General features: G+C 38.4%; 3 protein-coding genes across 5 annotated transcripts in view; 2 read left to right on the top strand and 1 right to left on the bottom strand.

Annotated features, from left to right (window-relative positions):
• Positions 1-11,620, top strand: part of LOC124870286 (adenylate cyclase type 1-like) — a 59,714-nt gene extending 48,094 nt beyond the window's left edge. For 2 of the 3 annotated variants that reach the window (XM_047368882.1, XM_047368883.1), the window contains 12 exons: positions 15-212; positions 655-752; positions 859-943; positions 2,551-2,640; positions 2,976-3,238; positions 5,067-5,193; positions 5,632-5,793; positions 5,889-6,035; positions 6,124-6,222; positions 6,895-7,009; positions 7,103-7,227; positions 7,399-11,620. In XM_047368882.1, coding sequence (XP_047224838.1) covers positions 15-212; positions 655-752; positions 859-943; positions 2,551-2,640; positions 2,976-3,238; positions 5,067-5,193; positions 5,632-5,793; positions 5,889-6,035; positions 6,124-6,222; positions 6,895-7,009; positions 7,103-7,227; positions 7,399-7,821 — 1,932 coding nt within the window. In that variant the 3' untranslated portion in view covers positions 7,822-11,620. The remainder of the gene's footprint in view (positions 1-14; positions 213-654; positions 753-858; positions 944-2,550; positions 2,641-2,975; positions 3,239-5,066; positions 5,194-5,631; positions 5,794-5,888; positions 6,036-6,123; positions 6,223-6,894; positions 7,010-7,102; positions 7,228-7,398) is intronic. The other variant, XM_047368884.1, reaches the window with a different exon arrangement.
• A 3,008-nt stretch (positions 11,621-14,628) lies between these two features.
• On the top strand, positions 14,629-19,029 carry LOC124870255 (insulin-like growth factor-binding protein 1). The gene is made up of 5 exons (XM_047368833.1): positions 14,629-14,706; positions 14,798-17,623; positions 17,745-17,887; positions 18,005-18,133; positions 18,231-19,029. The coding sequence occupies exons 2-5, from the start codon at positions 17,278-17,280 to the stop codon at positions 18,354-18,356; spliced, it is 744 nt and encodes a 247-aa protein (XP_047224789.1). The 5' UTR covers positions 14,629-14,706; positions 14,798-17,277; the 3' UTR covers positions 18,357-19,029.
• Positions 19,030-19,077: 48 nt separating this feature from the next.
• Positions 19,078-26,288, bottom strand: LOC124870254 (insulin-like growth factor-binding protein 3). The gene is made up of 4 exons (XM_047368832.1): positions 25,804-26,288; positions 23,747-23,964; positions 22,878-22,997; positions 19,078-19,952 (listed from the first exon to the last, which is right to left on the bottom strand). The coding sequence occupies exons 1-4, from the start codon at positions 26,180-26,182 to the stop codon at positions 19,830-19,832; spliced, it is 840 nt and encodes a 279-aa protein (XP_047224788.1). The 5' UTR covers positions 26,183-26,288; the 3' UTR covers positions 19,078-19,829.
• Between the last annotated feature and the right edge of the window lie 868 nt (positions 26,289-27,156).

Below are 27,156 nucleotides of genomic sequence, written 5' to 3'. Positions count from 1 at the left end.
TTGTTGCACTCCAGCGGAGGGCCATGCGAACGGCTCCACAGAAGCTGAGGAACCGCTCCAATGCTAATCAAGCTAACATGATCCAAAGCAGCCCCCGAACCAGGGTCAACCGCTACATTGGCCGGCTGATTGAGGCCCGCCAGACAGAGTCCGACACAGCAGACCTCAACTTCCTTACTCTCATGTATAAGTGCGCTGAGCGCGAACAGAGGGTGAGGCAAGATGCTATACTGAGACTGTTTCTAGAATCTAGAGCCTACATTTATGTCTTTATGTTTTGATTCCAATAAGAACGATTTTCTTGTCATGATCAAAAGTTGACTTTACTTCTCCAGGCCTTCAGAAAGTATCTGAAAATAAGTTTTTCTCTGGGCTACTTAATTTTTAGTCCTGCTATTTGACATTTTTAACAGAAAACGTTTTGACCTATTGATCATTCGAGGATAATAAATGCATGTAAACCTCTTCAAAGAACTTATCTGTATGTTTAGGCACACTTCTGCTTCCTTTAAGCAAAATGTGTTCTGGTTTCTTTAGTAGAATCTAGCAACAGTTGTTTTTGCTAGAAAGAAATTTAAAGATAAACTAATTTTATAGGCAAATAATTGTATTTTGAATCTTGTGTTATGAATCCTGTTCTGTCTTTCACATTAGTACCACCAGGTTCCTGATGAGTACTTTACCAGCGCGGTGGTTGTCTCTCTGATCCTAGCGGCCTTGTTTGGAATTGTTTATCTTCTCATCATACCGCAGTATGTACATCTGATAATATTCCATCTTTTTATGAGATTTCCTGAACTTTTTAGTGTCATTAACTTCTGTTGTTTATCTGTGTGTTTCTTTTTTTGTTGAATTCAGGGGCACAGTTGTACTTGTCCTTCTCGTCTTCTGCATCTGTTTCCTTGTAGCTTGTATTATGTACCTGCATATCACTAGAGTACAGGTAAACACAGATCCTGTTTTAGACTTTATTATCACCGGAAATATATTTTGTTCTCTTCTTACTAATATAACGATTGTCCTCTGTTATAAGAAGTTGTCAATCTTTTTACATGTTGTCATTTTACAGCCTTAAACATCAGTGCATTTTATCAGGATTTTGTGTTATAGACCAACACAAAGTAAACAATAATCTTCAAATGGAAGGAAAACGATGCATGCTTTTCCAAAGCAGCAAAAAAAGAAATAGTTTAGCTTACACATGTATTCAGCAACCTTTAATTTGATATCCTGAAATCAAATCTAATGCAAAGAATTGCCTTCAGAAGTAACTTAACTAATAGAAACCTCTTCTGTGTAATTTAATCTTAAATTATTAAAAATATTGTTGCTTTATGAAAGCCTTAGAGATTTGTTGGAGAACACTGGTGAACAAACAGCATCATGAGGATAAAGAAACACTCTAGACAGATCACCGATGTTCTGTAGATGTCTTGAGCAGCATTAGGTTAGAAAAAAAAATTATCTAAAGTTTAAAACATCTCACTAAGCATTGTTCAATCCATCATCCAAAAAGCAAAAGTCTAAGGCACAAATGCAAACCCACTAAGATATGGTCGTCAACCATAACTGATAAGCTGGCCGAATGAATAATGATAGTATGAGTCTTAATCAGCAAATTGCCAGGAGGACCATTGTAACTCTGGAGTGGCTGCAGAGATCCACACCTTTGTTGGTGGAATATGTTACAGGAAACTGCCGGTCATGCGTTCTACAAATGTGGCCTTTAAGGAACAGTGGCAAGAAAAAAACATTGTTGAAGGAAAGCACCATTTAAAGGTTGCTATGTAGTGGACATAGCAAGCATGTGAAGGAAGGTGCTCTGGTTAGATTAGTATAACATTTAACATTTGAGCATACATTCAAAACACTGAACACATCCCCTAAACACTATATCACAATATATATGCTAAATATAACATTAAAACTATGATGAAATAGTTCAGATTTAACATATTCATTTGTTAAAATGGACCAGTCATAGACAAGACTTAAATCCAGTTTAAAATTTGCGACAACACCTAAAAAAACTTGATGTTAAAGATGATCTACACCCAATATGACTGAGCCTGAACTATTTTGCAACAAATAAGGGGCTAAAATTTCAGTGTGCAGATCCACAAAGCAAGTAGAAACATTATTTTTTCTTAAAAGGTTTTGAAAAATAAATGTTTCTTGGTGGTCTGTCACATAAAGTTCCAACAAAATAGAGTTTGTAAAATTAAGTTTGCGGGTCTAACATGATAAACCATAAAAAAAGAAAATACAAGGGGTATAACTACTGTTGCAAAACAACATTTAATATCTTATGCTGTATTAACTTACAATTTTTTCCCAAGTCCTTCGTCCTTTATAACGTTGATAGTTACCCACTCATTTCCTGTTATTGATCAATTTATAGTTGTTTTTTTTTACATTTTCTAACTGTTCTAGAATATGTTTTATTACCATCAGTCTTTTCTTCATGAATATTTAAATCAGCCTAAAAATGTAAACATCCTAGTGTCTCTGGTAATGACTAAAGTTCTTTATCTTCTTTTTGTCATTCAGTGTTTTCCAGGGTGCCTGACCATTCAGATTCGAACTGCTCTCTGTATTCTTATAGTACTTTTAATCTACGCTGTGGCCCAGGCCTGTGTTGTAAGTTCCAAAAGCAACATTTAAAATGTAATGTTAGATTTTAGCTTTATTCTTCATTTTCTACTCCAGCTGCTATTCACTCTGAATATCATTTTTAGGTTTTAGGGAAACATAAGCAGCTCTTCACTGTCTCTTTCAGTGAATGTTTTGTGTGCTTCAGCAGGATATGGCCAAACCAGATTTTTATTTTTTTTAATAGTTAAACAACTTACATTTTTAGATTTATGTTGCTGATCATTAGATATTGTAAAGAGTAAAGTACAGACAGTATTGACATTGAATGCAGTTTATCTTGTAGATATTTGTACACTTAAGTGTTCCTATTCCTTTGACAGGTGGGGTGTATGCCCTGGATGTGGGGAAGTGCCAATACAAACAGTTCCATTGTCATCATTGATGTGGACAGTGGAGAAAACCGCACCATGGCAGAGCTGCCCTGTGACGGGGCCCGCTATGCCTTTCTTTCTTGTGTAGTGGGCACCCTCACCTTGGCGCTTTTCTTGCGTGTCTCTTGGTTGCCAAAGATGGCGCTGATGCTCCTTTTGGGGGTGCTGTACATCACTGTGCTGGAGCTCAGTGGCTTTCACAAGACTGCAGGGTAAGGTTCAAAGTATGTCATACACCCAACAGACATGAACATTTTATTTTTTTTAATTATTAACTATAGTTACTTGACAGAAAAGGTGACTTGAGTTCCAGACTTGCACTCAAGTTGTATTTAAGTCTCAAAACTTAACCTTAACTTACATCCAAGCTTTTGGGCTTTTTCTGTTTTAGGCTCATGTTCTGAGACTTGAGTTTCATTAACAATCTTGTGTAACCAGATGTGAGAGCATGCTGGTGTGTGAGCATACACACAGTTGCTCTGACAGATGATGCGCTGCTGGGACACATTTTGATGTGAAAGTGTGCACTTGATTTATTAGCAAGTGATGTTTGTTAACCATGGCCTAGTAGTGGCCTGAAGGCTCTATTAAATGACTTGGGGTTGAACAAAATAAACTAAATTTACCCCAAACCAAATAATGTATCCCTTGTATGCTAGTTGTATCATTACCAGCGCTTTGAGTGTCTCGTTGCTGAAAAGCGCTATATAACTAAACTTACCTTACCTTACTTTACCTTACAAAGACTCATAAAAATAAAAAAGCATGTCCTGTTCTTTTCTTATAGAAATTTGTCATTTCTGCTCATTTACTCACTGCGCTTCCTTATTATGTTGTAATTTATAGCGTACATTGGAACATGTTTATTATTTTGACGTGGCAGTGAATGTTTTAAGTGTAGATTTAGAACAAGGTTTCCAAGTAATCTTACAAATTTCCCAACTTAGATTGAGAAAATACAAAATCCCTCCAAACCCTATATAGAGCACTATGTAATGAATAAAAGGACAATATGAACACGGGCATTAAGACGTGTTGAAAACATCATTAAAAAAACAAACTAAACTGGACATTTAGAAGTATCTATCAACAGGCCTTAACCTCATTCCATTATTCTTGTTTGATCCTGAATCTGTATAAATATGTCTAACACGGCAAATATTACGCTTTATCAGTCCTAAAATTTATTTAAAGTAGTGTAAATCTGTTTTACATGCTGAATTAAATGTTAAACTACTAAATGGTAAAAGACTGAAACTTAATTTTAAAATTTACATGTGTTAAAGGAATGACACTAGGGTTTAAATTATTAGGCTACAGCTTTACAGTCTTATAGTCAAAATGGATAGCATGCATTTAATGAGAAAATGAAACTTGACTTGCAGCAAAACACTAGAGGCTTGACATGGACTTCAGATAAATGACTTATGAACATCACTGCAACAATTCATGTAAGGCTTAATGCAGAAATAATGTGCCGTGAGTTGTGTGGGTCATTCCATCTTCACGTTGCTGTAAATGCTAAGTGGTATTTTTTTTGTTTGTTCAATCCAGGAAGTGAACAGATAAACAAGCGTTGCGGGAGCATTTACAGTCTGTGCGCTGTGATGTATGCGTGTAGAGGAGTTGTTGCTTGTCTTCAGCCCACACACTCTTTCATTTTCCACCCTTTGAAGCAGCACACATGCTTATTAGTTCCAAATCAGAAGCCTGAAAGGACAACGTGGGTTGGATGATGGGACCACGTTAGCTCAGAGCAGAGGGGCTTGAACAGTATTATTGGAGCTCAGATCTGAAACTTGCTTTGGAAAATTCTGCTTTAAGAGAATTTTTAGAATAATCCATATTGTTGATATGTATCAATTACCAACACAAATGTTATCTGGTTGACAAATACTTTTGAGTACTATTATGAGTAAATACAATTAATCTTGACTTATGATCTCTGTCTTAGCACTGTGGTGGGTCCAGTCAACCCTCCTGTGTTGTTTTCTTTGTGGTCTGGTCTATTGCTGACTTCTGTGTTGGTCTCTTCCACAGTGGGGGGTCCTTCCACATCCGGGGCTACGAGCCCATCCTGTCTCTTTTGCTTTTTGTCAGTGCCCTGGCCCTCCACTCTAGGCAACTTGACCTCAAGCTGCGCTTGGACTTCCTTTGGGCTGTGCAGGTCTGGAATAGTGTGGTGTCTGTACAAGTGTGAAAGGCTGTGGATGTTGTGAGACAAACATCTTTGAATTTTATTAAAAGTCTAAACATAAGTGCAGGATTTCTGTCATTTCAGATGTATTATATTTTTGTATAGGGAGGCAACAGGCTGATCCAGTCGGTTCTTTGGCAAAAACAGGAACACTGGATTGGCCCTATATTTCACTTGAATTGACTAATACTTGGAGCTATATGTATTGCATACTGTGTCATTAAGTTAGAAAAGTGTTAAATCTTAAATGTGAACTGTTTTTGACCATTGATCTTACTGTCATATAATTTTGAATCACCCAAGTACCAAATTTAAAGTAGTCAGGTCTGGTCTGAGAAGGCTTTTTACTGACCCCATGTGGTGAAAATGTGAAACAGACTCATTCACTGTATCCTTGTGTGCTGCCAGGCAGAGGAGGAACGAGATGGAATGGAGAAAGTAAAGCTGGACAACAGGAGGATCCTCTTTAATCTACTGCCTGCCCACGTGGCTCAGCACTTCTTAATGTCAAACCCCAGAAACATGGTGAGCCATGCTAATAAACAGGCATGCAGGCAGACTGACCAGCAGGTAGATCAAAAGGGAGGAAACAAGACAAATTAGGAAGACGCAAAGGAACATCTTTTTTTTTTTTTTCTTTCACGGTGTTGTGTGTTTTTTCTTAGGATCTGTACTATCAGTCCTACGCCCAAGTCGGTGTCCTATTCGCCTCTATTCCAAACTTCAATGATTTCTACATTGAACTGGATGGGAACAACATGGGGGTGGAGTGCCTGAGGCTGCTAAATGAAATCATTGCTGACTTTGATGAGGTCTGTTTCTCATCTAATGTTTTACTTGAATTTTTGTAGCTTACAAGTTTGCATTTTAATATTTATTTTTGAACTGTGTGTTTTGCAGCTCATGGACAAAGAGTGCTACAAAGACATAGAGAAAATCAAAACTATTGGCAGTACATACATGGCAGCTGTGGGGCTTGTCCCCACCATTGGCACCAAGGTGGCTCTTTATCTATTTTTCTTAGTTGTTCAGGCTTTTAAAACAAAACGTCTGTGGGGACATTATAACTATTATTTACTTTAGCTATAGTGGAAGTAGGTCATAATGCAGTATATCATATAGCAGTATATTTTGCAAAGAATCACAGCCGATTTTAGCTGAAATGGAAAAGCTCAAACTGAAAATGGTTAGATCCATAGGAAGCAATTTTAACTGAGAAAATATTAACTGAATACACTTCCTCAAAAGACTGTTGTTGCCATTTGAAGTTAGTTTTCCAGCTAAACAGCATCTGTGTTACTACACAAAATAACACTGGCAAATGCTGCTGTGGTTAACCTTATTCGGAGGGATCATTTTAAGACTTGGAAAAGATCAGGGACATACCAATTTTGATGTTGTTGCACAAATGACACCCTGACACAAAAACCAAAAGTTTACTTTGCTCTTGGCAAACTCAGGTCAGATTGTGAGCTAATGAGTCGGATTTACTTTATTTGTAAAATCAAATGAAACAAGATTCCAACTGATTAGCTATTATCACTATATGACATCTTTCTACTTCAAGTAATGGATCTGTTACCAACAAAATAACTTCATGGAACCTCAGTTTAAAGGAGAATATTGGGGACACCTTTGTGTGTGGATCCTGACCACGTCTTTGTTCTACAGGCCAAAAAATCGGTTTATGACCATCTGAGCACAATCGCAGACTATGCGATAGAAATGTTTGATGTTTTGGATGAAATCAACTACCAATCATACAATGAATTTGTCCTCAGAGTGGGTAAGTGGGCCTGCAGAATTAAATCAAAATGTGAGTGGGAATCATTAATCTAAACTAAGGTATTATGGTGTCATTCTTTGTTCCTTTGGACAGGTATCAACGTTGGTCCGGTAGTTGCGGGGGTGATTGGAGCACGGCGGCCGCAGTATGACATCTGGGGTAATACAGTGAATGTGGCCAGTCGGATGGACAGCACTGGTGTACCAGGAAAAATTCAGGTGGGTGAAACATTAACAGTTACAACTGATTGAAATTTTTGAGGATAGTTTTCGGATGTACCGTTGCATAATAAACCACATACAAAATATCGCACACAAATTCTACATTGTATGCAAACCTTTTAGTTATAACATGTCATTAAGTCATATGCAATGTTTTTTTTTTTTCAGGTAACTGAGGAGGTTTATCGTATGCTGAATACCAACTATGACTTAGTCTGCCGTGGCAAAGTAAGTGTAAAAGGTAAAGGTGAGATGCTTACATACTTTCTGGAAGGGAAAGTGCAGGGCATTGGCACTGCAACCACCTCATCAGTAATGCGTTCCACCAGCCTGGCACGCCGTATCCATTCCTGTGGCAAGGCGAGCGTGCCGACCCATCTGGACAGCGTCTCCTCTGCTGCCAGCCTGGCTCCTCAAGCCGGCATGGGCGGCAACTTTCAAATGGACACTGCCAACATCAGCAACAACCAAGCAACATGCCTCCTCTCACCCTGCGTGCCTGCGCTGGGTGAACTAGAAGGAGAGGACGATGTAGAGGTGACAAAGATTCAAATCGAGGCCGTGGTAGCTATCGCAGATGTAGCAGTGTAGGAGTAACAACAAGACACTTTCACAGCCGCAGGAAAACCTGGAGAAGTCAGGGCTGTCCAGGAATTTCTCATAAATCCTCAGATACTGGCACAATCCAGGATGTTTTCAATCAGGATACAAACTTCCTGAGGCATTCAAAGCTAAAACTGACAATTACACTTGCTTTCAGAGATTTTGTTAACTGTTTGCCTCTATTCAGAGTTGAGATGTGAAGAGAAGAAAAATGAACCCAACTTCTCAATTCTCTCTGAACATCGCTATAACAGATGATTAGATTTGTAGTATTATCGGGTTCCTGTGCAGGTATATCCAGGTAATATGTGCAACCTTGTTTTATATGAAGTGCATATTTCCATGTACAAGGAATATGTACATTTATACCCAGAAAAAAGACTGATCATGCATTTGCTTCTGCACTGTATTTCTGATTATGCCAAGGATAAATTGCATTATTTTCAGACAAAAATGTTTATTTATATTTTGGTGTGTGAAGGCATGCATGTTTATAATTATAAATGTGTGTATGCATGTGTGTTCAGTTTTGAATTATAACAAAACAGCACAAAATCCTTTTTATATTCAACTCTCACCGGATGAAGCTGGCTTTTTATGAAATATGGCAAACAGTTTGTCTTAGTGCATGACTTTTTAAAAGTTGAGAGCCATAAGTAATGATATTCTGCTTCACAGAAAAACCAAAGTAATGATTTTGAGTTTTACAAATTTTGCAAAAATGGGATCTTGCACTTGCTACTTTGATTCATTATTAACCAATTTAAAAAGTTTAATGTCTTGATATCACACTGGTTCACAGAGTCTATAGAGAGTTATGTATATGCAAACAGTATACTCATATAGTGGCTGTTTTGATGGTGAATATGAACTAAAAGTGGTAGAAAGAACAGAAGAAGTTGGTTGAATGTTGAATCAGTGCAACTACAGAAACTGGTTCATGCCAAAATGAGAAGGTTCACAAAAAAAAAAGCACCACACAGAACACCAGTAAGTTCTGCATTTAAGGCACACATAAACATACATGACTATGAAAATGTATTCATACCCCTTGAACATTTCTACATTTTGTCACATTACAATCTCAAACTTTAATACAATCCCAATTCCAATGAAGTTGGGACGTTGTGTAAAATGTAAATAAAAACAGAATACAATGACTTGCAAATCCTGTTCAATCTATATGCAATTAAATACCATACAAAACTAAGATGTTTAACTGATGAACAGTTTTTTGCAAACAGGGCCACGTTTACCACTGTGTCCGTCACGTTTTCTTTTAACACTCAGTAAGCGCCACACATTTTCAATGGGAGACAGGTCTGGACTGCAGGCAAGCCAGTCTAGTACCCGCACACTTTTACTATGAGGCCACGCTGTTGTAATAAGTGCAGAATGTGGGTTGGCATTGTCTTGCTGAAATAAGCAGGAATGTCCCTCAAAAACACATTGGCAGCACCTGTTGCTCCAAAACCTGTACGTACCTTTCAGCATTAATGGTGCCTTCATAAATGTGCAAGTTACCCATGCCGTGGGCACTAACACACCCCAATACAAACACAGATGTTGGCTTTTTAACTTTGCCCTGATAATGATCCGGATAGTCCATTTCCTCTTTGACCCAGAAGACACGACATCCATGATTTCCAACAAAACTAAATTAGAAATTTGAATGGATCTGTAGATGTAGCAACAAACTGTGTTAACTGACAATGGTTGTGTTCCTGAGTCCACGTGGTAATACATGAGCAGTCGAAGGTCACAAGGTCACAAAGTGGTGAACCTTACACCTTCCTTGTTTGTGAATGACACCCATCTTTGGGGGTTGCTCCTTTTATGCGCAATCATTGCACTCACCTCTTTCCAGTTAACCTGTCCACCTGTGGAATTTTCCAAACAGGTGTTTTGAGCATTCCTCATCTTTCCCAGTCTTTTGATGTCCCTGTCCCAGCATTTTTGGAACATGTTGCAAGCATCAAATTCAAAATGAGTAAATATTTGCAGAAAAAAAACATACATTTTATCAGTTCGAACACGAAGTATCTTTTCTTTGTATTGTACCAATTGCATATAGATTGAACAGCATTTGCAAATCAATATAGTCTGTTTTACATTTTACACAACGTCCCAAATTTATTAGAAATGCAGGTGTAGATTGGGATTTAATGATATAGACCACCTCATAGTAGAGCATAATTGTGATGTGGAGGGAACATGACACATGGTTTCCTATTTGTTTAAAATTAAAATCAGAAAAGTGTGGGGTGCATTTATATTTAGCGCCCTGAGTGAGAACTTTGTAGCACCACCTTTTTGGTATGTCTCCACCAGCTTTACATAGACTGAAATGTTTACCCATTGTTCTTCTAAAAATACTCAGTCAGAATGGATGCAGAACATTTATAAACAGAAATTGTCTTGCCACAAATTTTATTTAGATCTGAACTTTGATTGGGCCCTTTTAACACATGAATATGCTTTTATTCGAGTCATATCTGCTCTGTGTGTATGATTAGGGTTATTTTCCTGATGGAAGGTGAACCTCCATCCTTGTCTCAAGTCTTTTGTAGCCTCTAAGAGGTTTTCCTCCAGTGTTGCCCTGTATTTAGCTCCATCCCTCTTTTCTGTCTAACCAATTCTCTAGTTCCTGCTGAAGAGAACCATCTCACAGCATGATGCTGGAACCACCATGATTCACCTTCGTTAAGGCATGATCAGGATGGTGTGTTAGTTTTGTGTTTCACAGAGGTTTTTGTATGGAGGCCAATAGTTCATTTGTGGTATCATCTTGTCAGAGCACTTTCTTCAACCAATTGGGACTTCCTATGGCCTACTTTCAACAGTGGCTTTCTTTTTACTACTCTCAATAGAGTCAACTGTATCTAACTAAGCTGTGGACCTCTGCAGTTCATCAAGACTTACCATGGGCCGCTTGGCTTCTTCTGTGAGTAATTGTCTTCTTGCACAGCTAAGTTAAGTTCATATGGGTGGCAATATCTTGGCAGGTTTGGCTGTTATACTCTTTCCATTTGCACCAGCAGATGTTCAAAGCTTGGAATATATTTTTTATTATCTAACCCTTCTTTAAACCTCTCTCCTACTTTATTGCTATTGCTGGGTTACTTGGTCTCCATGTTGCTGTTTACCGACTAATGCTCTCCAACCTCTGAGGCATTCCACATGACTAAATGTGAAAATCCAACGTGTATGGCTACTTTTGCAAGGCAATGTAGACTAATGGGGTAAGGATGGCATTCATCCATATAGAAGGGAGCACTTACATGGTAATAAGCACACCACTTCCATAAATGCATGACCTTTAAGTGTTTTAAATGCTCAGTCTGTGTACATTCACTTATTTTCTTGAGGCTGCAGAAACTTTGGTGCCGTGTCTATAGTTGCTATTGTTTTTTTAAGGCTTATACATTACTGTACTACAGCTTTTCAATATAATATTGCTAGAGTTTGTGAATAACATTAAGCGGATTTCTCTCAGATGCAGTTTCATAAATACGAGGCATGTCAGATATCTTTAGAGCCTGTATCTTTAAGTGCATAGACATTTTCACTTGATATGGAAAAGTGTGAATACATAACGTTTAAGTCTTTTGCCTTACTCAATAAGCTTACAGTGAGTGCAACTTGCCTTTTTAGATTTATTCACTTTGATATGCAGATCATAATCTTTTTTGTAAATAGCCAAAAGCTGTAAACTATGTTGTATCTTGTACAGTGTAAAGTTAAGTTATTGAATATTTTGTAATAAAGACAATATTGGTGTATAAAATATCAGTGTGCTTAATTAATTAATTAATTAATTATTGTCATCTCATGAAAATAATTTTTGTCTAACTGGATCAAATGCAAATGTTATAAGTAGCAGTGTAAATAATGACCTTTTTTACTTTTTAAGGGCAATTTTCAGTATTACCCAATGGAATGTCCGTGCTAAAACGCAATATTTACTCACTGCCCCCTGCATGGCAACCCAGCACCATGCAGCTAACAAACATAGATTTGTGTGTGGTTCTCTCCTTGTTAGTTCCACTCAATGGATTTTTATTCTATTCACTTCACGTAACTGGTCTTAAAATAACTGTTTTTCTCCTTACCCAGCCAACTGCGCAAGACAATAAATGTTTTGTGAGAGCACCTCGGCAAGCTCGCAGCCAGATGAATATCATCACGTCTTAAACTGTGAGCAGCGGCCAAAAATTGTTTTCCCCGCACAGATGCAGAGTTAGTGTAGAGTTCACTCTGTAACAGATAAGTCAACAAATACCTATCTTATGTAATCTTTTGACAGATAGTACAACATGGGAGTTGTTATTGCTTTGCAGAGGAATTTAACAAATTCTGGTCAGTTGTTAATGACCTGCAGTCAACTCTGGGGCTGATGCTTCTTGACAGAGGTCCTGCTTAACAGGAAGCAGCTAAAAACTGCAGCAGTTAAAACTCATCTTGAATATTCTGGAGAAAACAAAGTGAATGAAGGTTAACAAATACTAATCTCTCTGATGTGCAAAAAAAAAAAGGTCAACATTGGTTAAATAAGTCAAGGCATTTGTCATTTTTCATGAGTGCATTATGATTAGATTTTAAGAATATGAAATAAAGACATTTCAAGATAAACAATTTAATTAGTGTCTTTTAATATGTTACAGACTATACCAGGTATATAATTGTAGAACAAAACAGGGCTAGGTTAGGTTTTCTGCGCCAAACCATAGGTGACAGTCACTAATTATTAATATTAATACAATTAGAGTCCAGTTCATAACTTTCATGAAAAGGATTTCTAGGTGCAGCCAATGGCTGGAGGGGGTCTGGTTTGGGCACCAGTGGATTTCTTCTTTTTGCAGATGACATGGTTCTGCTGGTGCTCTCTTGCCAAAACCTACAGCATGCACTGGGGCAGTTCACAGCCGAGTGTGAAGCAGCTGGGATGAGGATCAGCTCCACCAAGTCCGAGACCATGGTTCTTGACCATAAAAGGGTGGCTTGCCCTCTTCAGGTTGGAGGGGAGCTCCTGCTTCAAGTGGAGGAGTTCAAGTATCTTGAGCTCTTGTTCACGAGTGAGGGAAGAATGGAGCAGAAGATTGATCGGTGCGGCTGGAGAACTAACCACAGATCTTCTGTGGATGTAGGCTTTCTCACATCCTTCTGTCTCTTCATGTAATCCCAAACACACTTAATGATGTTGAGATCAGGGCTCTGTGGGGGCCATACCATCACTTCCAGTAAGTCTTATTCTTCTCTATGCTGAAGATAGTTCTTAATGACTTTGGCTGTATGTTTGGGTTTACTCACTTACCATTTTGTTAATTGATAAAAAAAAATAAGCATCATATACTGTATATCTCTGAAAGCATTTTTTTTTTACAGCATTTTTTCACGCCTACCTAAAACTTTTTTTTCATTTATATATATATATTTGATACTTTTGATACTGGATATTAAAATTTCACTCATTAACAGGGTAATTGGGGTGCATTTCATTTTTTGCAGTAATACTACTTTTTTGACTGACTGACTACTTTTTTTTATACCTCTGGTCTAACCTAAACCTTATGGCAGAGTAAAAAAGAGTGCTAAAATGAGCCTCTGTGAAAGTTTGGAGATTCAAGTAGTAGTTAAAACAACAGGAACCTGCTTTGGCCTGGGTCTCATTTTGAATAACTATTGGTCTACCCATCAGGTAAGATTTCATGTAAGTTTCTGTAAACTGAGACAAGGCCAAGTGAGTTTTTTTGGTACACTGCAAGTATGATGCTGATGGCTCCGCAGAACACTACTTCAGAAAAATCCAACTATTTCTTTAAATTTCCTTTCAACTATATTTACTACACTCACTGGCCAGTTTATTAGGACATGTGTCACAAATAGCAAATACGTGTATCACATAGCAGCTATTTCATGCATTTAAGCATCTTGACATGATAAAGATAACTTTCTGAGGTTCAAACAGATCATCAAAATGTGGATGAAAGAGGATTTAGGTGACTTTGAACATTGCAAGAGTGCCAGATGGGTTGGTCAGAGTATTTCAGAAACTGCTTGTGTTGGATTTTTTTTTTTTTTGGGATAGTTTTCTCTGTATTTACTGCAGAGACATCCCAGAATCTCACTGCTGTGGCAAATAATCTCGTTAACTTCCCACACCTGCTTGTCATAATTAGCTAACAAACACCAACTCCCTCACTTCTCATGTTAGATCAACCAGCTAAATGAACGTTCTACTAGCAAAATGTAAGTTTTATGTTTTCATAAGTAGCATTTGCAGATCTAGTTGCTTGTTGTTCTGTGTTTTTAATATAACATGATTGGAGAAGATGGAAAAGGTGCAACTTCTGGAGCCTATTCAAGAAGAGTCAGAGCAGGAAGATGAAACTATTGAAAGGAGACAAGAAGAAAAAGAAGAGGAGGAGGCAAAAGAAGACAAGTCAGCACTTCAAGTGGGTGTAGAAGCAGAGGAGGTACTGGCAGAAGATGAAAGGGAAGAAGATGTTCTACTGAGGCTTCTGAGGCCGGGACGGCGTTCTGGTTCTCTAAGACGGGAGAGTTTAATTCAAATTCAACTCAACAAACAGAAGAATGAAACTGAAAACTCTTTGGTGTTAGATGCAAGCACTCATGCTACTGATGTATGCGAAGAAGCTGCACCACTGCAAATATTTGAGAATGAGAGGAGGTCAAGTAGTGGGAAGAGGAGAATAAAGGCAATAATAACTAACCTTTTTATATTTCTGATGTTTGACATCTGATCATAAAGTTTATTTTTCCTCTTCTTCTTTTAAGGTCTCTAAGATTAAGGGGCAAAAACAAATAGGACTACACCAACCAAAGAAGAAAAAGAGGTTGAGATGCATGGAGGTAGTGGCCAATAATTTTAATATCTTGTCAGGATTTTGACACAGTTTTTATTTTTTTGTGATGATCTTTATCTTTTGACTTTTTTTGATAGCATGAGCCTTTTCCACATTGGCTAGTAAACCTGATGGTCAACATTGAAGAGGCAACAACTCATCAACTAGTGGTTGAGTAATATTTATCTCACTAGGCTTACATAAACCATGTGAGGACTATGAGTGCTGATTGCAGAGTACAATTTCGCAGCTTATTTCCTATGTTAAGATGGCTGCTGCTTGACTTTAAATTCATTTTACAAAATGTAAGCCCTTTCAAATGAGATTTTTATTTGGCACCATCAGACACATTAAAGCATTACCAACTAGTTTCCTAATAGTTTGCTTAATCAACGACTTATCAAAGACCCACTGGTAGCTTGGTCTTGAGGTTCTACTGTGGACTTGCATACTGCAGGAGACTGAGTAGGCTTGGCTGAAGTGGATTTGATGGGCATCTAAGTTGTGAATGAGGGTGTCCTAAACTGCCTGCCAGGACATAAAAAACGTTTTGAGGAGAAACGAATTCAAGCCCAAACTTTGATTTAGAGCACAAAGTTGGAAACTTATCTTTGGAAGGAATGCTGGATGTTATTTTGTTCTGGAATCGCCCTCTGTGAACGCTAGCAAGCAGAGATAGACTTCCACCCTTTGTGATTCCTGATCTTGTCACACAAACAATGGCCTCCATCATTTTGTGATTTGAGTGAATCTGGCTTCTGAAGATTAGAGTGATACCTATGCAAGTATTTAGTGGCTTAGAAAAGTATTCATACCCCTTGAACTTTTTTTTTTCTTAAATTTTGTCACATTAAAATGATAAACGTAAGTGTAGTTCTTTGGCATTTATGTGGTGAGAAACCAACAAAAAGTAGCACATAAATCTGAAGGGGAAGAAAGACTACTCGTGTTTTTTTTATTACGATTCATGTATCATCTGAAAATAAAAAGCGTATGGCAAGCCAACCAAAACATGATCATCCACCTGAACCGACAAGCCAGAGCCAGACAAGGAGGCATTATTCAGAGAAAAAGTCCAGGGGGACATGTTGACTCTCGAAGAGCCTCAGAAAACAGAGCTCAGGAAGAAATACCTGTTAATAACCAACAGTCGTGCACTCTACAAATTTGGACTCAATAGATGACTGACAAAGTATGCCATTGTTGAAAGTCATCAGAAGTCACATTTGCATTTTGCAACAAGCCACCCATGGAACCCAACAAACATGTGGAAGAAGGGACTTTACATGATTAAATTAAATCAAAACTGAACCTTTTGGTCTGCAAATTTTCTGGAATGCAAAATGCTATGGTAGCAGAAAATGAACACTGCACATCACCCTGAACAAATAATCCACACAGTGAAGCATAGTGGCAGCAGCATTATGCGTTTCCAAAACAGAGACAGTGGAGCTAATGGTACGAGTAAATCGGAAGATGAATGGAGCTAAATACAGTTTAATCCTGAAAGAAAACCTGTTAAAAGCTGAAAAAGATTTGAGACTGTGGCAGAGGTTCACCTTCTAGCAGAATAATTACCCTAAACATCCACATAACAAGTATGTTCTATTTTGTTTTGATTTATCACAGAATAGAATGCATCATCAAACAGAATACATCAGAGTTTCTGGTTGTAATCAGGGAAAAAACAAAAAGGTTCAAGGAGTTCTTTTGCAGAGCATACTAGGCTGTCTGTCAACACTGTACCAAAATGCATAGATTTAAACTTCTACGCAGAAACTTCTGTAATAAAATCACTACGTCTTTCAAATTAGTGGGTTGTTTTAAATCAAATCTTACACAAAGAATTGCTTGGGGTCAATTTGGATGCGTAGCAGGAAAAAAGTGTGGGCTTGTACGCCACACATCTGGCATTTGTCATAGATTGTTTTGGCAAATGTTACAATGGAAAACATCCAATTATGGTCCTCTTTCTGTAGACAAACATGTTGTGATCCTTGCAGACAAATCCATAATGTTAGGCTTATGCAACCCCTGAGAGGAGTGATCCTGATTATCTGTCTGCATGATGGGATGAACCTTCACCAGCAACCCCAAAGGGGAAAATAGGTTTTTCTTGCCAAAACAATGTCACTGAGCAATCGGTCAGCGTTACTTCAAAAGATAGTGGCCGTAACCATGTTTTCCCACTTAAAGATTATTGTAAATGTTGAATAACACTTTTGATGTTGAGGTTATTTATTTACCACTTTATTTAGCTCTAGCCAAGAAGTAGCTCTTGTAAAATGGCTTTCAGGGCATCAAATGTAAAAGAAAAGCTTGAACAGAGTTGTTTTTATGTATAATCTCGTTGTGTTCCAGTGTCAATATTTACTGCTGACCTTGTGTGCATGGATATGTGCAAGTCAAGCAGGGCCACCCACTGTTTATCTTTGACCACATATATAAAAATTTTGACAATGTGTCAATGATTAACCCCACATGAGATCTCCATACAAATAAGAGTGCTTCACAGAAATCTCATAAGAAAAGCTTGGAGCTGTTTAGTGTACTGTTAAGAAGCATCCCTAAAAAAACAATGCTTGAATTTTCTGAGAAGCTGACATTTGTTGCGGCAGTGGCTCTTGCCGTTGTGACTTTGGGGGGTTCGTCCCCAGTGCTGGGGCCTGAGCCCATCCGCTGCGCTCCATGTACGCATCAGAAACTAAACGACTGTCCTGCAGTCCCTGCTGACTGCAAGCAAGTTGTTAGGGAGCCTGGCTGTGGTTGCTGCATGGCATGTGCTCTGGAGAAAGGTGTTTCCTGTGGAGTTCACACAGCCCACTGCGGTGAGGGTCTCCGCTGCACTCCTAGGCTGGGCGAGACTAGACCACTCCTTGCTCTTACCAGAGGACAGGGAGTGTGCACTGAAGACAAGGGACAAGGTAGGCTTAGGGGTTTCTCTTTGTAATGTATGTTGAAAAATGTAATAATTTTTCATAGCTTTAGAAGACAAACTATTGAGGGCTTATTTATGATGCAGTGGGTTTTCCAAACTCCCCATAGAGGCAGGTGATGAAGTCCAAGAACATGGCTCGGAGCACTACCTGTTGGGACTTAACCTTCCCTCTGACCACCAAGACACTGATGAGGGCCATGAGAGCTTAAAAGCCAGAGTTGATGCCATTTGCAACAAACTGGTACAGCAGGTGAGACTATGCATCAATCTGATTGAGGAAGAGCTGCTTAACACACAAGAGGAAGGGCATAAATCTAAAGATAATTTTAGAACTATGTTGTTTATGTTTTTTTTTGTTTTTTTTAAGGGTCCCTGTCATGTTGAACTGCATGCAGCACTAGATATGATAGCCAGCTCTCAGCAGCAACTGGGTGACAAGTTCACAACTTTTTACCTCCCGAATTGTGACAAACGTGGCTACTACAAAGCCAAACAGGTGAGAGTTTGTCTTTTACGTCTCATTCCACCACCTTGGAAGGTGTTTATTTTAAGTTACTGGGTCATTTGTGACAGGTGATTGATTTCTGTTTCAGTGTGAGTCGTCTCTGGTTGGGCCGCCTGTTCGCTGCTGGTGTGTTTCTTCTTGGAATGGGAAGAAGCTGCCAGGTTCCAGTGACTTTCCTGCCGATACGCTGTGCCATCAAGAACTCGCTCTCTAACACATGAATTCACTGACATAAACATATGCAACTTTATTGAGTAACTTTAGGTAAATATTTAAAACTAACCTAATGAACTAAAAATGTAAAATCATAAGGCAAAATGTCTGCCTATTTTATAAACATTATGTATAACATTATTTATTATTTACCTGCATATTCTTGCAGCCATTATTTTGTTTTTAAGGTCTTATGTTTGCAATCTCTGGCTGACTAAACAACTCCATTGCTCAAAACAACAGGTCTGCAACTCCACCAAATGACTTTTGCTTTGTTATAACTCAAAAAAAGGTAATTCATTTTAAACTGTTGACATTTTCTGAATCTGTTAATTTATTCAAAGACAGTTCTTAAAGTGACTCATGATTGCTGAGCACAAATATATGAGGACTATCCATAACACGGGACGTTTTAGTATGAACTGCTCATCATTTGTCTACCTCCGCTTGCCTCTGCAGGTTACTTGTTTGCCTTTATGGTTGCATCTGTTCTTGTATTTATTTGTTTATGCATATGAGTTTGATGTAAAAAAAAAAAAAAAAAAAAAAAGACATGCAGTTGACAGGATTATTTGCAAAATGCTGCTATGCTGTTAATGTGTTATTTAATAAAGCATTGTACATAGCACTTATGTAGAGATATATAATTAAAATTTCATCAAGTTAAAATCTTCTTTTATGGTTTACTTTTATCATCAGAGAGACAAAAAAAAGAACTTGTCCATTTTTTTCATTGCCTTTATTAAGTAAAAATAGAAATTTGATTGCTAGACTTTACATACAAACACTTCAGCTAAGGAACGCACAGAACAAAATCTCTGGCTTTATGAAAAATCAAAGATAACAGATCCAGCATAGATACCCTTTAAATGCATGGTAGTGTTTGAGCTGCACAATCCTGTCATACTCCACGGGAAACAATGAAATTCATACAAACAGGCATTTATCGTAAGGCACTGCATGATTACACTGAACAGCAAATTCATACATATATACATTTCATGGTCATCATATCCACCAAACTACCAGCATACAAATAATGACTACACAACAAAACGTATGTACACATATGTAATGCCATAATTGTGCGTAAATCGAAGAGATAACTTATCGCCATCTGTGTCGTGTTTAGTTTTGTGTTTGTGTGTGTTTCCTAATCAGTTTAAGGCATTCAAAATGAATTCTAAAGCATATAATTTTTCCATTAGCTGTCTAGGTGGTAGTAAGAAATAAAAGAGCTTATCGTCTGTTTGTAGCATAAATTCCAGGACTTTCCACCTGATACACTTTCTCTGCTCCCTTTGTTCTGCCTCAGTGAAGAACGGATCCCACAGGCAACAGATAGAAACAGCAAACATCCACATATCAGCCGAGCCATCTCTTGACCTCTCCTCCAATATCCTTAGTGTCTCTGTTTGTTTACAGTTCTTTTTGTACACTCCCACTCTCCCTCCCTCTCCAGCCTGCTTCACTCCTATTGGCTCTTGGGGTTGTAGCGCTGGGCTCCTCTCTCCTTCCCATCAAACCCTGACAGAGGCTGGCCATATTTGTCCACACACCAACAGAAGCCTCGCTTTCTGCCTTTGGATGGACGGCACTGAAATTATGCAAAGGGACAAGTTGAAGGGAGACAAGACAGATGCAGGATGCCTTGCCAATCTAAACGCAAAAAAATGTGGAGTATTCATAGTCACTCCTGCCAAAGAAGCAAAAAAGCATAGTTAAGTGGCATTAATGCTTAGACTGTGCTGAGCCAATGCAACCTTGGCCATCCAACATGCTGTGGTATTTTGAGCTGCTTTTTTATGGTCTACCTCCTGTTACAGACATGTATGGAGACCTTTAAGGTAAATAGAACCATGGTAAAATATTTACTTAGTCCCATTTGTGAACAACTGTGAACCAAAATCTATTTTCAGAAGCTGGTGGCCAGAACGAATCATCTGTTGCTGATTATACCCCACAGCTCCAAATTATGGGTACTACAAATGACTTACAGAGTCTGTGGAACTACCCAAGGGCTGTTATTTTACTGCCAATTTTACTAAAGGTCAACCTCCACTCTAGTAAAATATGCAGCCATTCATTTCAAGGGCTAAAGCAACTGTGCCATGGCTCCACCGACTAGTTAAGGCTGATCAGGAGGGGAGATGTCCTTTTTCAGCTCAATATTTCAGAAAACATCTCACGGATATGATCAGTTTCTAAAAGGCATTTTTTAATACTGTTAAAGGAATATGCAAGAATACATCTTTAAAGCTGCATATTAAGAAAAAAACTAAAAACTTGTATAATGTACTGATGGAAAATTTGTTTGTTTATAACATAAATTTCTAACAATCCTTTACACTGTAATAAACATTGGTCGGTTACCCTTATCAACCCTTTCAAACAGTTGTGGCTTTAAAAATGTGCAATATGTTTTTCTGTCATACCATTCCTACTGACAGTTTAATGTGATGCCAAACAAAAGGACTGGTGTTTTCCCTGGATTTATTGAGCACGAAATGGCATAGCACCAAACTGTTGCTGTGCACTTCCACTCAGCTGGCTGGAAGAAAGCTATTATACTTTTTTCATATTTTTAACAAAGGCAAATTTGATATTTTGGCATACTTCTGCTCATAAAAACATGCACTTTCATTGACTGAGAACTAAAGAAGCACCACCAACACTCTTAAGGCAATATGCATTAAAAGGTTTTGATATGTTTTAAAACACTATTACAGAAGCACAGTTGAGGAGTTAAAAGTGGCACATCTTTTGAGCAACCGACTCCAGACAGGGTACCTGAGCATATACATCAGTATAGAATTCTGTATAGCACTTGAAATATACTACTGTTTATTTTTTTTGAGTTTATACAACAAAATAAAAAAAAAATGTAATACATTGTAACTAAGGACGTGGCAGCAGTCTGAATAAACTAAATGCCCAATACTTGCACGTAACAACTAGTGCTTGCAAAACTGAGTTATAGTTAATACAAATGATTTTTGAGTGAATCTGGGTTTATACTTAGAATTTAAGCCTTTTCCAGCCTTTACACTGACTTTCACGGTGAGAGAGAAACTGCAGTAGTTCCCCATCTGTCTGTGTCATTTGCAGTGAACTTATCAACAAGTCATATATCAAAACGGAAAGTAAGCATGCTAATGTAGCCTAGCGCCAAAGGAAGCTTTTCAACTCTAAGAAGCAAGATGATTGAAGACAGAACCTGTATGTGTTAAGTGAGATATTTCTTTACAAAGAAATGATAAAGCTGTGTGTGTTTTAGGTGACCCATACTTAGAACATTACAGTGGTTTTCTCAGCTGAGTCAACCCATGTTGGAGTAACATATTATAGTTGTACTGCTGGTGTCAGGAAGAATAGGAGAGACCACAGTGTACAGGATGACATTGGTGAGTGAGTGGTAGTTCTAATGAATTGTAGTTATCTTACAGGAATATGGGGAGATAAAGAGTTTTCAAGCATAAACATGGTAAAGACTTTGTTAACTTTAATGTAAAATAAGACTAGGATTCAGTGTTGGCCTATGTCTGCAAGTTACTAAAATCAGAATCGGGACAAAAATCCTGATTACTATCACTAACTGTAATTATTAACATGTCATATCACTTTAACATCAGCAGGAATAATAGTTGCTTTACTATTATTAAAATTTTAAGAAGATCATCTTATAGATTTTCGGTAAAAATGTTTTGCAAAAACGCTGTGAAATTGTTGTATTTTTACTCAAGTTACTATGAGACTCTCATACTCCAGCTTTAACAAGAGTTAATTTTATTTAAAAGTGTCAGAACTAAAGTACACAAACTGAAATGTCTCCCAGTTGTGATGTGTGACACATGAGCCCAGCCCATTGTTGTAGAATTGCTTATAAGATGACTGCAGGCCGAGGAGAGGGAAAAGAGGTTGATGTGCAAAAAGATAATCTGTTGTGATGATGCAGCAGAGTTGGAGACCCCAAACGTCTCCAAAAATGCGTCATAACTGATCATTTATTACAGCCTGATCGTGGGTGAACCAATTGAGGTGGGGACGGCTGCAACTCTATTTCCGTGTCTGCCTCTCAAAAGTCCAGCAATTATGGGGCGAGCACATGGGGTGCCAGCGGCCACCTTGACGTCTGTCTCCCTGGTAGGGGTGGTAAGACAGCCGTGGTCCCAGCCATCAGCTCTGCTGGGGTTTTGGCCCCTGTGGTTTGTGTTTCCAGAGCCCATGGCTATGGTCTGCCTCACTGATGCGGTGCAGTGACGAAGCTCTAATGACTACTGATGTAAAACAAGAACAGAGAGGCTGTAATTGGGAGGTAGAAAACCTAAAGTTTGAGTCCGTAGAGTTAAGCGTTTAAATCTCTATTAACTCAGCTTGTAAAAAAAAAAAAACTAAAGCAAATGCTAATTTTTTACTGAGTAGTCTTTTAAAGCTGCACAGACGTTAAGCAAGCAGAGTAGTAAACAATGTAATGTAGGATCTGATTAACAATCCAGAATCTAGGCAAATTTGAAATCTGTACCTGCTTTTTCTTATAGAAGCCCTTCTTGTCACAGTTTGGGATGCGGAAACCTCTGGGGTTGAGGATGTTGTTAATTTTCATGGTGCTGAGAATGCGCTCGATCTCTCTTCTACAGGGACCCTACAAAATGGGAAAATGGTTCAGTTTGTTTTATTACACACAAAAAAACTGCCGCAGCTTTACAAAATATGCATGTAATTCGCTTTCAGCACATTCAATTTTATTTTGTGCAATTTTAACATTGATGGCTTTGTGAATAAACAAAATCTAACTCACTTGCTGTACACCCTGCTCAGCTGTAATACCTTAACAATGGTGGCGGCAATATAAAAGAGGCAGCGGCTAAAAATTGAATTCATCTGACTTGAAGAGGCTTAACAGTTTGCAAAGCTGCTTAGGACTCTTACATGTAACACAAAGGATAGGGTATAAATTGAATTCAAACAGCTCAAAGATTGAGCCAAAAGGATTGTTCTCAGGTCCAGGTTCTTCAGTCACTAATCAGAGAAGCCAGTGAAAGCCCATTACATGAGTGTGCTCACTTCTCCAGCCAAAGAAAGATCAAAATAGCAGCAGGGCTTCCCAACAGGCCCTCACATCAGCCAATCCATCATTTGCTGGCTCTCGGAGCGCCCGGCACGCGGACGCCTTGTGGCCAAACAACCGCCTGACCCAGGTCAGCCACAGGGCCGTGGTACACGCTTGTTGCCATGTCACTCCGCTGCACCAGATCCCTGCCAACCATCGGCATTGCTATCCAAAACATTTCATCACCCGCAGCAGGGAGAGAAAACACCAAAACACAGAGCAGAGGAGAAAAACATTCCTCCAGTGTGTTCAGAAGTCAGAAAAATGTTTGCGGTACTTACATACTCAGGCTCCTGTTTGGTCTCTAGAGAGATGTTTAGTTGGTCTGTGATGACTGGTCCTGGGAGGTCCTCTGTCTTAAAGATCTGGGTTGCCTTCTGTTGCTCCCATCTGATGGCATTTAACTTTGCAGAGGATACGTAGGGGTGAAGCGAAGGCCTGGAAGGTGCAGTGGATGGATTCCCCTCATTATGTTTAGCCTCTTTGTTGTCTGCCATAGCTTTAGAACAGTGTGTTTATTTGAAAGACAGAACATAAAGAGATGCAATGTAGGGTGGAATGGTTTTCACGTTTCTTTAAGAAATAACAAAACTTTGTTTGAAGCTGTTCTTAGTTTTTTATAGCACGGTTTTAGATTGTTCATGTGGTAAAAGAAAAACATAAAGAAAAAACAGAAATGAAACTTGTAACGTGAAAATCCGCTTTGACAATGAAAATGATTATAGGAAAGTCTGAGTAGGTAGGGAACTAAACCTTGAGCTGGAGAGCCATATTCCTTGCACTTTGCACAAATGCAGATATTGCCATAATTATGTTATAATTTGAGATTTATTTTCATTTCTTTTGCTTTCCAATGCCAAATCAAACCTTGTAAAAGGTTTCTGCTTCTTTTAACGCAATGTCTGTGCAAACCAGTTTGTACAATATAAATTACAGAGCAGGCAACTCTCAGTTTTCGGGAGGAAGCTTTTCTTCGGTTTATCACTCTGCCTGGACAAATCCCACTCAAAAAAGGGAAAGTACCTCCTCTTAAAGCAAAACACTTTTTCCATTCTGGTATTTGTAATGGTCGTTCTAAGCAGTGGCAATTCACGTTTTAAATTGTTTTTGTTCTGTTTTGTTTTTGATAAGTCAATAGGATTGACACTGCTTTTACATTACCAAAGTACAAGGTTTGTTTGTTAACAACTCCAGACATCTGAGATTATACTGCCTCTATTTTTTTTGGCACATGTTTTAGACTGATTAGAGCTTATTATTTGCACTTATTTGATTCTACCTCATCTAAGGAGCAAGATGATTCTTCAAGGTTTGGGCATCAAACAGGAAATAGTTTCATTCATTCAAGTAAGTAACGTGATTACAAGTTTGTTAACATGTTTTTCACAAGCAAATCCCATGAAGTGCTTCACCGAAAAGTAAACCTGATAAATACACAGTGATGTACAATACATAAAACACAAACAAGTTTCAAGAACCAATTAAAAGTTCTGATTAAATCACCTACAATTGCAAGTGGAAGTGTATGGCTGAATCAAGTCAGCACTATAGAAAGGAGACTGTATATGACCAAACTTTTAAAATTACCTTCTTATTGAGACAAGTGGGAAGACAATTGAAGAAGTTTATTGTGTAAAGACAAAAGTGTTTATTATAATCTCAAGTTCACTCATGAACAACATCGACCTGTGTTATAAGACATTCATGGAAATTTTTTATTTTTATTTTAAGCAATGTTCCAGGGACAAAGCCTTGTCAAAAATTAAACCTAAATTACCGACACCTGGCCTCTGCAAGAATACTCAGTCACACAGTTGCTGTTTAATGACAGAGCTGGCAATGTCCAGTGCTGTGGGTAATGTTTTACTTTTGTCTTAGTTTAGCTGTAGATGATTTTTGTCCAACCACTGATTAATGCTTGTCAAGCCATTATTTAAGCAAGACAAATAATGGACCTCAGAGAGTTTAAATGAGCAGTATGACCTAATTTTGAGTGGCTGAATTCTCAGACCCACAGGAAGAACAAATAAAAACAAAATAACTTCATGGAAAATAATCTTGAGGAACTCCACATGTAATATAAATACTATGCATTCTATGCATACTATTTGAACTTAAATTTTATTTAGACAAATTTGGTGCTGTTTGTCATTTTATTTTTTTCTGTGACTTCTCTGGCATAAATGTGATCATTTTTAACACTGACCCACCCGGTCTCCCATCTCATCTCACTCCAAGCTTTACACAAAAGTTGGCAATCCTGCAAAAATATGATTATCTCTTCACGGACTGCGAGGGAGCTCCATGCAGATTTAAAGTACTGAAGCGGAATTATCACCTGGCACTTCATTGACCGGAGATGTGGTTGTAGGTCTGACCGACGGCCGCCTGTTCGTCGCGTTTACGCAAACACCTCGACCCTCCAGCAGAGCCTGCAGGGGTTTCGTTTCACCTGGTTGATGCTGACAGGTCAGCCCGTAGCTGCATCTCCCGGTGTACACTCCGCAAAGCTGGCCGAAGCTCAGGGCGCAAGTCATGCAGCAGCCGCAACCCGGTTCGCGGACTCTTTCGGCGCATTCCTTGGGTAATGGCTTGCACAAAAGCCGCGCTCTGATGTCGCAAGGTTCGCATCTGATGACCGGCCCGCTCGCACCTGACCTGCGGGTGAGCGATGCCACTAGAAAAGTCATAAAAAGTGCTACAAAATAAAAATCCATAGTGATGTGAGAGAAAGAGAGAATGTGAGCTGCAGAGAGGAGGCGCACAGTCCCACTGCGGCGAGTTTCCACTGGTCAGCTTCCCTCATTTACATCCAGCCAGCGGACAAAACATCTCAATATATAGACCCCAATGACTGTAGTCACACCCCCGAAAGACTTGTGGCGCACTGCTAAATTACTTCATCTCCCCTTATTCTACACAGCGTGCGAGTTTGATTGTGTTTTAGCCTGCTATTACTATATATAATAGGAATTTCTTTTACAACCTGTCTTTTTAACATTCGATTGCAGTTAAAGGAATATATTATAACAGCCATAGATGAATACTAAGTCAGCCACCTCCAATAAATATAACGGAGGTCATTTTTTTTTTTTTTTTTCGTAAATAGGTACACAAATGGATAATTAAATAAAACATTTCAGGAGTTTCCACATGCACAACCATACTCCAATTCATGACTAGGGGGCGCTAATGTGCCATGTGCCAGAAATTATGTAACGTTTTGAACTTGACACTGTTATAACCTGTAATATATATATATATATATGTATATGTGTAAAAGTGGCATAAACTCAGTTATGTAAGTGCATAGTAGCATTCCATGAAACACCTTTTGATTCAGTTTCAGCATTCGGTCATCTGTAGTAGGAAGCGATCATTATCCCACATCATCAATTGCCCCTCTGGGTGCTGAGCCCTACTCCTTTGTTCATCTTGGAAGGACAGGAGACTGTTATGTACACAAATATTACTTGGCAGGAATTCCTGACATGCTTTGCTCATTTAAAAAAAAGTATGTCAGGAATTCTGGCTGGTCAGAAGAACAGAAGAATGTTGGAAGTAAAAAAGAATATAGATAGATAGATAGATAGATAGATAGATAGATAGATAGATAGATAGATAGATAGATAGATAGATAGATAGATAGATAGATAGATAGATAGATAGATAGATAGATAGATAGATAGAT

The sequence above is a fragment of the Girardinichthys multiradiatus genome, chromosome 6, assembly GCF_021462225.1.
Source record: "Girardinichthys multiradiatus isolate DD_20200921_A chromosome 6, DD_fGirMul_XY1, whole genome shotgun sequence".
NCBI lineage: Eukaryota > Metazoa > Chordata > Actinopteri > Cyprinodontiformes > Goodeidae > Girardinichthys > Girardinichthys multiradiatus.
This window is presented reverse-complemented; position numbering and strand designations above follow the sequence as displayed.